Here is a 13,497-nt window from a genome sequence, read left to right as displayed (position 1 = left end):
AATCGGAGCTGTTGCCACCGGCCTACACCACAGCCACAGCAGCGCGGGATCTGAGCCGCATCTGCGACCTACACCACAGCTCACGGCAACGCCGGATCCTTAACACACTGAGCAAGGCCAGGGATCGAATCCGCAACCTCATGGTTCCTAGTTGGATTCGTTAACCACTGAGCCACGACGGGAACTCCCCACAGTGCCTTTAATGACCCCTCCCTATGACTTTTAGGCTGAGGTGGCCTACATCATCACCCCCTCAACCCTGCTGATGCCCAAGCAACATACCTACTTCCATCTGCCTACAAACCACCCCACTCCCGTCCACTTGGGGAGACCATGCAGACCTTCCCCATCTCTCTGGGGATCCCCCATCCGTGAGGGGTGCTGGTTGTCTCCTGTGTTTCATTTGGCCTTGGCGGCGGGGGTGGGGAGGGGAATCCTTGGGTTTACAGAAGGGACTTGAGGAGTGTAGCCATGAGCTCTTTTGATGGGCTGAAGTGAAGGAGGAGCTGGGGAGGAGGGGGCAGGAGAAAGAATAGAGGGCTGAAACCCGCCCCAGGGACCAAGTGTTACCTGAGTTCCGACCTCTGGGGTTTCTATTATCTCAGGACCTGAAGAGAAGAGACTAAGTCTGGGCACCAGAGCCCCTGCCTGGTGACATCTGCCTCATGCCCACGGGGCCACTGATGAAAGGCAACTGGAGCAGTGCAAGATTAAGAGGTTTGCAGGCCCTTGGCACCTAGAAATTAAAAACAAAACCAGTGCTGAACCTCAGACAAGTGTAAGGAACCCCAGATATTGTCAATTTCCACATCATGACTTTGCTGCTTCAAGCCTGACTCAGGGACAGAGGTCCAGGTGGCCATAGGAGGGAGCTGTGGGGCTGGGCTCCTGGAGCACAGCCTGGCCAGAAAGTTCTCTGCAGGCTATGGTGACAGGACCTCATGTGAAGGAGGAGAAGAGTGTCTAAGGGGAGACTGAGAAACATGCTGAGTTTGTGTTTCCTGAGTGGACTTGGAGCTCGCACTCCTGAATCAGTGGTTTATCTGGGAGGGCACTTCACGAGACACCAGTAGGGGGTGGGGCATCAAGATGACAGGATGGGTTTCCAGAAGGAGAGCTGGAGGCGTGGTCTGGATTCAGAAGCTTTATAGGGGAGGGGGGCGTGGAGATTCAGGGGTGAGGGGGCCAGAGGGGAGGGGAAAGGATGGATAAGGATGAACACTTGGGTCCTGGTAAGCCTTGGCCTGAGCCCTGAGTCAAGATGGTTGGAGCAGAAATGGTCCTCGGAGGGCAAGGGGGCAGCCTCATGGCAGCAGAAACCTTGTGTGTGTGTGTGTGTGTGTGTGTGTGTGTATGGGTGTGTGGTGCCTGGGCTAGGGGCTTTGTCAGCAGAGGGCAGTTCTCCTGATTAGGGACAATGGGGAGCTGGATGGTGTAGGGATGGGGTCGGGGGAGGTGCAACAGCCCAGGAAAGGGGGTCTGGATGGGGGACCCACAGAACTTAGGATGTGATGATTAGCGCTAACTGGTGCAAACCCAGCTGGGGACTTCTGAGAGGCCTGAGTTATCCCACTGAAGACCTGGGGCCACGTTTATACTCCAGCTCCTGCAGTCTTTAGTCCTGGGCCTCTCAGGGGCTGTCATTCCTTGGCCCTTCTGGCCAGAGGACTGGAGATCAGGGAAAGCCCTCAGGCAAATAGGTGGAGCCTGGGCCCTGGAGGCCCTGCAAGCTGCAGGAACAATGGTCAAGGCACAGGTGTGGAGGGAGCATAACAGAATCTGCTACAACAGCCTTTAAAGGATACCAAAAGCAACTGAGAAGGAGCAGAGGGAGGGAGGAGGAAAATCCAGAGGAGCGGAGCCCCAGGGCTCCTTCAGGTAGACAGGCAGTGATGCTCTTTATGCCCGCCTTGCTGTGGTGCGCACCCCACTCCTTATACTACAAGCCTGGCTGGAGGCGGCTCCAAAAAGCCCAAGAAGGGTGTCGTTGAGCCACTTAGACCCCACCCAGACTCAGCCTGACGCGGCAAAAAGCCAAGATGCGCCCAGGCAGGGAGAGTGAGGGAAGTGGAGCACACATTTGTGGTTGGCCACAGTCAGCGGCTGGAAACCTTCCCTGGAAAATAATGAACAGAGAAAGCTTTACTGATTAGTTAAATCCTGGATAATCCGGGTTGATGAAGGCAGATCCAGACCCCTTAACGGATTTAGGGTTCTAAACGACTTGAGGAGGGGTACCCGGGCGGGGACCGACGTGAGCGCTCTGGCCCTGGCTGCAAATTTGTATACGTTGGGGGGGGAGGGGGGCCTACCTTCCACCGTCGCGGGTGGGGTGAGGGACAAGGACTTCCCCAAAGCTGTCGCCCATCGCGTAGACTCGGCACCCGCCCAGGGCCGGGAGACACCCCTCAGGAACGTGGGTGGGCTCGGGACCGGGTTCCTTCCGAGTCTCCCAAAACTCTGGACTGACTTCACCAGCTTGGGCAGACGCTGGACGGCGCGCTTCGCCCGGCTCCCACCGCTGAGCCAATCCACTGGGGTGGGGGCGCGAGTGGACCCGCGATCCTCCGCGGCAGCTGGGGGTGGGAGTGGGGTGCGGATTAACGTGGGTGGGGGAAGTGAGTGCCCTCCAGCGCCGCACTCCCAGCGCTGCCTTGCCGCGGAAAAGAAAGCTCCCAAAGTTCCGTTCTCCCCACACTCTGGTCCCTCCCTAGGGCTCCTTCCTCCAAGTGGGGCCGGAGGAGGCGGCAGTGACTCTCCTGTCCAGAAATTGCAAGGTCCCATTACAGCCCCAACCCTGGGTCTCCCTCGGGTCTCTTTCTGCTTCGCTCTCCCGGTTTTTCTCTCATATTAGATGCGAGCGGGTTAATACACCTCATTTTCTCTCATCTGCAAAATGGGTTTTGTAATATACTTCCGAAGGAGTTGGAAACCCGTGTGCTGTTGGCCCTGAGTGGTGGTCACCATGTGGGGTGGCTGAAGTTGGGCTCCTCCTGGATGGCCTTTCGGTACCTCTGGGTCTATGGCCATCTACTCGAGGCCTCCCCTGGCAGAGGCTGTGTTCAGAGACTTGGAATCCTGGGCCCAGGCGAGGGGGAGCCTTCGGCTGTCCTAGCAGCAGACACCGCGAGCACACATCTGCCTCTGAGACCCGATCCTGCCAATGCCCCGGGCGGGGCCACCTTTAGGTGTGTTTGTCCCACCAGCTCCCCAGCACAGTCTGTAAATATGTGCATCTTAAATGTCATCCTTAACTGCGGCCCCAAATTCTGATTCACAAACTACTGCTTTGCCGGGCCAAGAGCCAGAGCATTTTGGCTGGGTTCTGTACACTCAACACCTTTCCCTAAACCCAGAGATAAATTTGGGGAGAAATTCCTGGCGGAGCCAAAAAGGACGCCGGCTTCTAAAGCTGCCCCCGACCCGGAGCGACTCAAAGGACAATTATCCCAAAGGAAAGTTATTGTTTTGTTAATCCAGGGAACAGCTTGCGAGGAGAGATTTGGGTCTTCTTTTAATAATGAAAAGTTAATGCGCAGCCTCTTGTAATTATCTTTATCGGAAGCCCCTGGTTTAATCCTTGGGTTTGCAGAGGATCCAGCCCCAGGCGTGGCCAGCGGGAGATCCCCTTTGCTCGGGTTTCCCCTCGGCCTCGGAGGCGCGCAGAGACCCGAGAGGCGTCCGCGGGGCGCTGGGAGAGCTGCTGCGTCCCTCGCTGGGCGGCCGCCGGCTGCTCGCCCTCAGGGTGGGAATGACAGGTTTTGCTTCCCTCCTTCCTTGTTTGAGAAGGGTGGGCTCAGGGCTCCCAGCGAATCTGGTTGGGTGGGCTCAACTTTTTGGCGTGTGAGCCAGGAGAATTTTACCCACGTGCTTCGTTTTGCATCTTGAACAAACACGGGCATTTCACATGAAAATCAGGCTTTCTTTGAATAATCATGAAACAATAATTTGTTAGCCTCCGTGAAGTGGGATGGGTCTCAGTACACAGGCCCAATTTTCCAATTTACTCTCCCCATTTAGGAGTCGCCAGATAAAATACAGATACGTTCTTATACATATTTCTAAAGTGACTTCATCTGAAATTGTGATTTCACTGCACCTCCTGGAATTTAGTTTGCTAAACGTGGCGCCCTTCCCCGCAGTTCCGGCGGGGTCCATCTGCCCCAGCCTCTGTTTCCTATTCCTTCTCCAGCTCCAGTGAATTTTGCGACAAGCTGATGGCCCGATGGCGCCGATGGCCAGCCTCCGCCAATGGCTGGAGGTGGAGTGGGCACTGATTAAATAAACGTTTTCCACTCCTTTCCCCTTGGGAATTTCGAGGAAGGTCTTGTCCGCGGTGACGGTAGTGTTGGAGGGCTGGCGGGGGTCTTAGTGATAGTAGTCAAAGAGCGGCAGGGAATAGGCCCTAGGTCTTAACGAGTGACTGGATGGGGGCAGGGAGGCTCCAGGGCAGCTGCAAGCAGGGGCCTCCACCCGAGAGCCGAGAAGGGGAGAGAAGACCACGCCGGGATCTGGAACCTGCGGCTCTTAGAGAGATGGCCAGAGAGCCGGTCCTCCCCTCTCTATTTTCCTCCCACCAAGAACAGGGTGGGCAGAGGGACAATTGGAAAGGAGAGGGGAGAGGGATGGGGGCCGATTGACGGGACTGCAGCTGGGAGGGCGGCGACCGAAGGGAGGGGAACTGGTGGCGTCCCCATCTCGCGGGGTCCGAGGCGTGACGCGCCCGCACCCCGCTGATTGGAGCCCTCCTGGCTCCTGACTGTATAAAGCGTCCTCAGAACTGCGCCCCCTCCGCAAAGGTGACCGAGAGAGTTCAGCCCCGCCGCCCAGTAAGCCATGACTGGCCGGGACGCGCTTTCCGACGGGTGTGCCAGGAGCAGGGCGCTGGTGCCCGGAGGCCCGCCCACTGGCTCGCGCCCCCGGGGCTTCGCCATCACTGACTTGCTGGGCCTGGAGGCCGAGCTGCCTGCACCTGCAGGCCCTGGGCCGGGATCCTGCTGCGAAGGCCCCGCGGCTGCCCCCTGCGCCGGTCCAGGGCTCGGGGACTCTGGCTTGGCGCGCGGGGCCCTCCCGCTGGGATTCGGCCTCCTCTGCAGCTTCGGTGCGCAGCCCCCTGCGGCTGCCGGGGCGCCCTGCCTGCTTCTAGCCGATGTGCCGTTCCTGCCGCCCGAGGGGCCTGAGCCCCCCGCCCCGCACGTCCTCGGCCGCTCACCGCCCACGAGCATCCGTCAGAAGCGCAGCGAGAGCGTCTCGACGTCCGGTAATGAGGCCAGTCCGTGCCGCTCCTGCCCCTTGCCTCGGCGTGGTGCGCAGGGTGACACTCAGCACCCCGCCGAGCCCCACCTCATCTCCCCAGATCCAGGGAAGTCGGGACCCCAGAGTGGCCCCGCCAGGGAGCACCCTCTGCCCTTGGCTTTGCCCACATCCCTGCCTCTCCTCTGGGCCTGGTCGCCGCCGCCCTGCACACACCCCTACAACCCGGTGCGAATCTGCCCTGGGGTCTTGGGGGTGGGGGAGTGTTCCCCGCGAGGATCAGGGAACAGCGGAGGTTGGGAGGCCTGGGCCCGCCTGGTTTGTCAGCACACCGAACCCAGTACCAACCAGCGCTTGAGCATTCCCTGAATTGATGGACTCATTGACTGGCCTTTGAAGAGCACGAGGTGGAGGCCTGGAACTGTCCTCCTAGAGTTGAAATAGGCGTGGGGGTCCCGCGCTTCTCTGCCCCTCTGGCTCAGGAGAAACAAGCTCCTCGGTCTATGGCAGCAGTGCCGGGCTCCTCAGAGAAGTCAGGGAGGATAGTGGAGAAGAGAAGGGAGCAGTGGAACTCTATAAAGACACGGCCATGAAATAGAGAGATTTGGGGCGGGAGGGGGGAGAGAACTAAGAATTACCAGCGAAAAGGTGGGCGCACATAAACTTTGTATAGACCCCAGAGCTGAGCATCCCTCAGCCAAGGCAGGTTTACATGGCTCTCTATCGATGTCTAGAGGAAGCAGATTGGATCAGAGGCAGGCCAGCTTTCACGTTATGAGAGTTCCTGCTGTCTCTTCAGTGGGTTAAAAACCGATGGTTGTCTCTGTGAGAATGGGGGTTCCATCCCTGGCCTCACTCAGTGGGTTAAGAATCCAGCGCTCTGCCACAAGCTTCAGTGTAGGTCTCAGGTGCTGCTGGGATCTGATGTTGCGGCGGCTATGATACAAGCCCTAGCCTGGGAACTTTCATGTACCCCAGATGAGAAGGTAAAAATAAAAATAAAGGTAAAAAATGAATGGACTTTATTTCATGAGTCTCTAGGTAAGATAAAATGAAGCCCTCTAGTAGTTGTTTCACTAGAAATGCAGAGACCACCTTCATAGGGTGGGTTCTTTCTCTGTGAATACTGACAAAGCTGAAGGCAAAATGCCACCACATCCTAGTCTATGAGGGCATTTCTGCAAGATCAAGACCAACACTGTCCAGTAGAAACATGTGACTTCAAGAGTAATGAAAATTTCTCAAACCTACCTGGAAAAGGAGAAATAAATAGGTGAAACAAACCTAAATACTGTATTTTATTTAATTCAATACACAGAAAATATTATTATACATGTAATCAATATAAAAATTGTTAATAGTTTATTTGGGGGTATTAGATCTTCAAAATACACCAAATATTTCACATTTACAGCAGGTCTCAATTCAGATGGGCCACATTTCATATCTCAAAAAACTTATGTGTCCAGACTGGACAGCACAAATACTATATTGTAATCCAAGTTTCTGGTGAACTAATTGATGTAGAAGTAAAACATTATTTTACTGTTTTTTGCCATTATTAATTCACTTTTTAGTGTTTTGAAGCAAATATTTTTTTTAACAATGAATCTGCCAATAGTTTGGTCTTCTAATCTTCCTTTCAACCTAGATATTTTTTTTAATTAAAAAATTTTTTTTTTATTTTTAGGATCCATCTGTGGGTCAGGCTAGGGGTTGAATCACAGCTGCAGCTGCCAGCCTACGCCCCAGCCTGAGCAATGCAGGATCCGAGCTGCATCTGCGACCTACACCACAGCTCACTGCAATGCCAGATCCTTAACCCTCTGAGCAAGGCCAGGGATTGAACCCACATCCTCATGAATACTAGTCAGGTTCATTACTGGTGAGCCATGTTGGAAACTCCCTCAACCTAGAAAAATCTTTTGATATAATTTATTTCAAAAGATAAAACATTCTTAAGATTCTTTGAGTGCATCTATGAATCACCTGGGCACCCTAGCCAAGAATGAGCTTTCTGGACCTCACTTCCAGAGATTTGGAATTGGAACAGTAGGTTAGGGAACTAGCCCTGATATCACAAACCTTGGCCCTCCCTTTGAGAAATGGTGTGTTGGTTAAGATGAGGAAGCTGAGATGGAGGCAGAAAGAAGTGGATGGATTTGGAAGCTAAAGGGGACAGGAAATGCATTTGGTGTTCATGTAGCTTTGGCTTCATACAGTCTGGGGTTTGAATCCCAGCTTCACTGTTGACCACCTATGTAATCTTGGGTAAGTTACTTAATCTCTCTCTGCCTTGGTTTCCTCCTTTGTAAAAAGAGAGTTCTTTTAATTTATGAAGAAAAATGGTGATGTATAGGCAATGCACCTAAGCTACAGCACCTGGAATACGGTGAGTGTGAAAAATGCAGGCTTGTGTTATTAAGTATTCACATCTGGACAGGTTCATAGCTTCAACCCTTAAATTAAGATCCAGAAAAAAAGTGAAAAATATGTGCACCTTGGAGTTTCCATTGTGGCTCAGTGGTTCACGAACCCGACTAGCATCCATGAGACGCAGGTTTGATCCCTGGCCTTGTTCAGTGTGTTAAGGATCCGGTGTGGCCAGGAGCTGTGGTGTAGGTCACAGACGAGGCTCAGATCCTACATTGCTGTGGCTCTGACGTAGGCCAGAGGCTACAACTCCGATTGGACCCCTAGCCTAGGAAACTCCATATGCTGCAAGCATGGCCCTAAAAAGACAAAAAAAAAAAAAAAAAAAAAAAGTATGCATGCCTTTAAAGTCCCCTCTTTCCTCTTGTGCTGACAGAAGAGGACAGCCTGCCTGAAGATAGGAGTGACCTGAAGTTGCCCCCCACCCCCGGCAAGAGGAAGAAGCGAAGGCACAGGTACCTGCCCTGCCCCTGTCCTTGGGACTCAGCATCTGAGACTGTCTGGTCCTGCGAGTTAGGGTAGGCCCAGGGCCTCCTAGTCTGCAGTGGAAAGGGCACAGTAGCCACTTGGGAACGTAATTCTGTGATTCCCAGGGGGCCGCAGGTCTGTCTTTGTAGCATTTTACAGACACAATTTTGTGGGCCTTTAATGTTTTCTTAGAGTGAGCTGATGGAGTGGGTTAAGGATCTGATGTTGTCACTGCTGTGGCACAGTTTTGATCCCCAGCCCCCGAAACAGCCACTGTGGGTATGGCCAAAGGAAAAGAAAAAGACCTAAAAAACTGTTTTGTTTGAATCAAATTGCAGATTTTCCAGAGGCTAACCATTCAGAGGTGGGGGGTCCAGTTATCATGAGCTGGACTTCCAGGCTGTGGACAATGTGGCGAGGGCGGGGGTGGGGGGAAGCACAGTGTCCTTGGAGGTGGGCAGGTGCCCACTCAAGCATCTGGGCCTCCCTGCAGGACGGTTTTCACTGCCCACCAGCTGGAGGAGCTGGAGAAGGCCTTCAGCGAGGCCCACTACCCCGACGTGTATGCCCGGGAAATGCTGGCTGTGAAGACTGAGCTCCCGGAAGACCGGATACAGGTGCCAGGCTCCTCCTCCCAAAGACACCAGCGAGCACCTGTTCTCATGCAGGGGGGTGCCCCAGGGTTTCCCCTCACACACAAACCAAAGATCCCAGAGCCTTAGATCCCAGAGCCTTCCTTTGGGTGAGTTTGAAGAGGATGACCTCTTCCTTTTATTAAATCATTCCTAAAAATTACACAGTGCGGAGCTCCCATTGTGGCTCAGCAGGTTAAGAACCTGACAGAGTGTCTGTGAAGATTTGGGTTCCATCCCTGGCCTTGCCAGAAGGTTAAGGAGCTGCAAGCTGCCGTGTGGGTCACAGATGTGGCTCGGATCTGGTGTTGCTGTGGCTGTGGTGTAGGCCGGCAGCTGCAGCTCTGATTTGACCCCTAGTCTGGGAAGTTCCATATGAGGCAGATGGGGCCCTGAAATGAAAAAAATTACATAGTATAAGCTGAATCCAGAGACTACGTAACGATCTCAATGAAAAAGTGACTATCCCTCCACTGAAACCCTTGAAGAAACCAATGTAAGTAGCCTGCCTTGGGTTTTCTGCACAGCTCCTCATGCACATCTGGCCTGGAACATGTACACGCTCACTTGTACACACACACGGGGTTGGTCTCTCTCTTTACAGAGAGCTGTCATACATGCTCCTTGGTCTCTGTGCTGACAGCCCATCCTCTCCTGGTTAGAAGATGTTATTCGCTCACTTTTTATTTTATTTTATTTCCTTTTATTTAATTTAATGATTTTTATTTATTCCATTATAGTTGGTTTACAGTGGCTTTTTTAAAAAAAATTTAATGATATTTATTACTTTTTGTTTTATTGAATTAATTTATCGTTTTCGCTGTGTCCTGAGGCACGCGGAAGTCCCCAGGCCAGGGAATGAACCTGAGCCGCTGCAGTGACAATGACGGATCCTCAACCTGCTGTGTCACAAGAGAGCTCCCACTCACTTTTTGAACAGCTTCACAGTTTTGGACACTGTTCTTCTATTAAGATAGAACAGTTCACCAACCTGAGAGTAGAAGGGGCCGTTGCCTGGGTGAACTGTTCCCATCAGTGTAAAACTCAACTTGTTTATGGCTGGGATACTCTGATTTGGTTTCATTATCCCTGCCTCCATGGAAACATCGGTGGAAACCGGTCCCAATCACCCATCATGGCCAGTCTCTCGGGTCCCAGGTGCTCCCTGAGAGGGCAGGGGGCCATGCCCCTCCGCCCGTCTCCTCCTCTAAGCCCTCTGCTTCCCTCCCGCCTCAATCCAGGTCTGGTTTCAGAATCGGAGGGCCAAGTGGCGCAAGCGGGAGAAGCGTTGGGGTGGCAGCAGCGTGATGGCCGAGTACGGGCTCTACGGGGCGATGGTGCGACACTGCATCCCACCACCTGACTCTGTCCTCAGCTCTGCAGAGGGCGGCCTGCTGGGCTCCTGTGCGCCCTGGCTCCTGGGTGAGGAAGGGGGCCCTATGGCCAGCCTGCCAGAGAGGTTAGGGGTCCCCACACCAGGCATCCATCACCAGGCAAACCAATGCAAGTGCACCCAGATTCAGCCTCAGAATATTCATCCATTTTTAATGAATTACAAGGCTTGGCCTTATCTTTCATTGGAATTGCGCAGCAGTGTGAGGAAAGGTGCCAACTGGCCCTGGTTTTAGGAGTGGAACGATACACTTTCATTACGTGAATACGTTTCCCACATGTAGAGGGCTCTTAGGTTTGGAAACCACACAGTTCAGAGCTCAAGAGGTCCAGCTCCTGGTCCTCATTCTGCCGTTAACAACCTGCCATGTGCTCTTCTGTCCCTTAGCTTGGTGCTGGAACAGTCTACACTGGAGAGGCCCAGGCTTTGGGCTGGGTGTTCTGAGAGCTGGCACCCTTGTTCATCTGTTGTCATTACCAGAGACCTTAAAGGAACAAGTCAGGGACAGCACCCTAAGGAGGGTGTGAGACTGGGGGGGGGTGCATTTTAGGCTGGGGAGGCAGAAGGGTTTTGTTCAGCAAACATTTTTCAAACCCCTACCCACCTGATGCTATGCTGTGATGGGAGACATGGAGATTGGAGAGCCTGACAGAGCATGTTGTTGGGCAGGTAACCCAGTCCACCCTCCTGAATTTACCTGAGCAGGTGGGTGGTGCTTGCTGTGTTTGTGTGTCTGTGGCCTAGTGCTGCCACACAGCCGACTTTTTGAGAGAAGCTGGAAATCTGGTTTTTGACGTAAATCTCCTAATTTTAAAATGTTGCCAACAAGTTTTAAAATAAAATAAAAAAAACATGACATCGTTCAAACAAGGCACCTTGGTTGGCCGTGCCCAGCTGGCAGACACCAGGCTACAAACCCATATTGAGAGTTACCGAAAGGACCCTCCTGCAGTCCCCAGAGATGGACATCAGCAAGGGACATCCTAAGGGGACTAATTCTAATGAGAATAATGACATGGAAGAAATTTACTTAGTTGCTGTATTTGGAGATATCTGTTTTTACTTATTTTCATTTTCTTTTTCTTTTTTCTTTTTTTTTTTTTTTTTTTTTTTGCAAGGGATGCATAAAAAATCCACAGGGATGATAAAGAAAGCAGAAAGTGAAGAAAAGCTGGCAGGACTCTGGGGCTCTGACCACCTCAAGGAAGGTTTTAGCCCGCTTCAGGCAGGACCCCAGAGGGGCTCAGATGAAGGCAGCCCTGAAAGTGGCCAAGATGTGGCCATGGATCTCTCCAACTCCACTCGGCAGGAGGCCAAGAGAGCACCGCAGGAGGCCGGGACCCAAGGCTGTTCAGACTCTGAGGAGCTAAAGGGGCTCCAGCCCAGGAAGGGGGAGGCCTTATGAGGCCACAGCTCCTCCCCATCAGGGCTGGAAATGTGCACATTCCTTACCGCTGTTTTTGAAAGATGAAAGTTGTGGAAGACAGTTGGAGTTTTTAAGTGTCAGGACACAATGCAATGCCATTTGCTTTAAGAAGACAAATGGTGACCTATGGTAAAATTCCATTTCATTCTATAATGGAAATCACTCCTTAAAGGCAGGTGAACCAGTTAATTTGGTGTAAAACTTCTCTTCTCTTCTGTAGAACCTGAGGAGGGAGGATTTCAAGTCCAAAACCCATTTTCACTGCCAGACAGCCTGAGATCTGGTTCACAATACTGCAGATTAACAGGTTAAGTCCTTACAAGGAATCCGACTGATTAGCAGATTAAGTCGGATGTTCTTACCTGGAATCAGAAGATACAAAATTATTTAATGGGCAGAGAATCAAATAGTTTCATAAATAGTGAAGACCTTGTGCGGACCTCAAATGAATGAAATTTAGCATCTTTACCTTGAACTTGCTTTGGATGTTGCCATTCTCTTAGGCAATAATTCTGTGTCCTCGGAACTCTTCCGCAAAGAAAGCCCACCGTCCCTCCCCTTCCCAAACAGCTCGGGGCCAAATTGGAACAACCGTTGAATATTTGTAAACAGTGTGTTAAGGTCAGACCAGGCTTCTTGGTTTTTTTTTAAATTTATGTTTGAGAGCACTTTAGTGACTTGATTTCCTGAATGTTTCCTTGCCTGTATTTCCTTTGCCACTTATTTATTATTTAAAAATAAACGAAGCATTGTGTGGTGTGCTCGGGCTTCCTGCACCTCCTCAGTCTTCACGGGCACCTCCGGCCACCCCTGGCAGGGTCCCCTGTGACCTTGAAACATGGTCTCTGCAGCACTTCCTATGTGGCTCCATGTCTAGTTCTCCTTTCTGAGTTGAATCCAGGCAGAGCTTACACCTGATTGATGGGAGGCTGAGAGGGAGATGCCGAGCTTCCCCAAGAAGGCAGAGTGGGAAGGAAAGGAAAGACCCTGTCCCCATGGCCTCCCCTGGTCCCCCTGTTGGGCTGGGCCTGGCTCTCCCGTTGCTCCAGGTGAGAAGCCAGAGCCTCCTTCCTTTAGCCTACTTTTCTCATCCTGGGCTGGTCCCAGACTATTGTGAAAAATAAATGTCACCTGTCCTTACTGCAGCAGCAGAAAACTGGGAGCCCCACCATCTTTCATTCTTTCTGGCACCTGGAGATCGAGGCTGAAGCCAAGGCTGAGGGTGGCGGGAAGGCAGGTGGTGGGAAGAATCTGGAACAATTTGAGAGGAAGCTGCATACGTTGTCTGCCCTCTTATCTCTGTTTTCCCAGCTTTATTGAGATATAATAGACCTATGCCATTGTGTAGGTTGGAGTGTACAGTGTGTGATACCACAGTAAGGTTAGTTAACACGTCCTTCCCATGATTATTGTTTGGTGGTTGTTAGGAAGGTTGAAGCTCTAGTCTCTGGAGTTCCTGTCGTGGCACGGCGGAAACAAATCCAGCTAGGAACCATGAGTTTGTGGGTTCGATCCCTGGCCTGGCTCAGTGGATTAAGGATCCAGCGTTGCCGTGAGCTGTGGTGAAGGTCGAAGACATGGCTTGGATCTGCTGTGGCTGTGGCTGTGGCTGTGGCTGTGGCTGGCAGCTATAGCTCCGATTAGACCCCTAGCCTGGGAACCTCCATATGCTGCGGTGTGGCCCTTAAAAAAAACAAAAAACAAAAAAAACAAAAACTCTAGTCTCCATAGCATCATTCAAATATACAGCAATGTTACCTATGGTCACTGTGGTGTACATTCTATCCCCAGAACTTACACATCTCTAACTGAAAATCTGTACATTTGACCAACATCTTCCTATTTCCCTGGCAATTACCTCTATTTCCCTTGGCAATGACCATTCTACTCGG

The 13,497-nt window shown here is 52.1% G+C and overlaps 1 protein-coding gene across 1 annotated transcript; it reads left to right on the top strand.

Annotated features, from left to right (window-relative positions):
- VSX1 (visual system homeobox 1) lies at window positions 4,837-12,354 on the top strand. Its single transcript, XM_003359919.3, has 5 exons — window positions 4,837-5,260; window positions 8,063-8,141; window positions 8,648-8,771; window positions 10,028-10,208; window positions 11,298-12,354. The coding sequence occupies exons 1-5, from the start codon at window positions 4,837-4,839 to the stop codon at window positions 11,582-11,584; spliced, it is 1,095 nt and encodes a 364-aa protein (XP_003359967.1). The 3' UTR covers window positions 11,585-12,354.

The sequence above is a fragment of the Sus scrofa genome, chromosome 17 (assembly GCF_000003025.6).
Source record: "Sus scrofa isolate TJ Tabasco breed Duroc chromosome 17, Sscrofa11.1, whole genome shotgun sequence".
NCBI classification, from domain to species: domain Eukaryota; kingdom Metazoa; phylum Chordata; class Mammalia; order Artiodactyla; family Suidae; genus Sus; species Sus scrofa.
The sequence above is the reverse complement of the archived record's forward strand: the minus strand, read 5'-3'. Positions and strand labels throughout refer to the sequence as shown.

Excerpts from the sequence above, each read along its gene's own strand:
- VSX1 (XM_003359919.3), top strand. The coding sequence starts at position 4,837 with ATGACTGGCCGGGACGCGCTTTCCGACGGGTGTGCCAGGAGCAGGGCG. Across the intron at positions 8,772-10,027 it reads TCCCGGAAGACCGGATACAG|GTCTGGTTTCAGAATCGGAG; the intron begins GTGCCAGGCTCC and ends GCCTCAATCCAG. Across the intron at positions 10,209-11,297 it reads CTGTGCGCCCTGGCTCCTGG|GGATGCATAAAAAATCCACA; the intron begins GTGAGGAAGGGG and ends TTTTTTTGCAAG.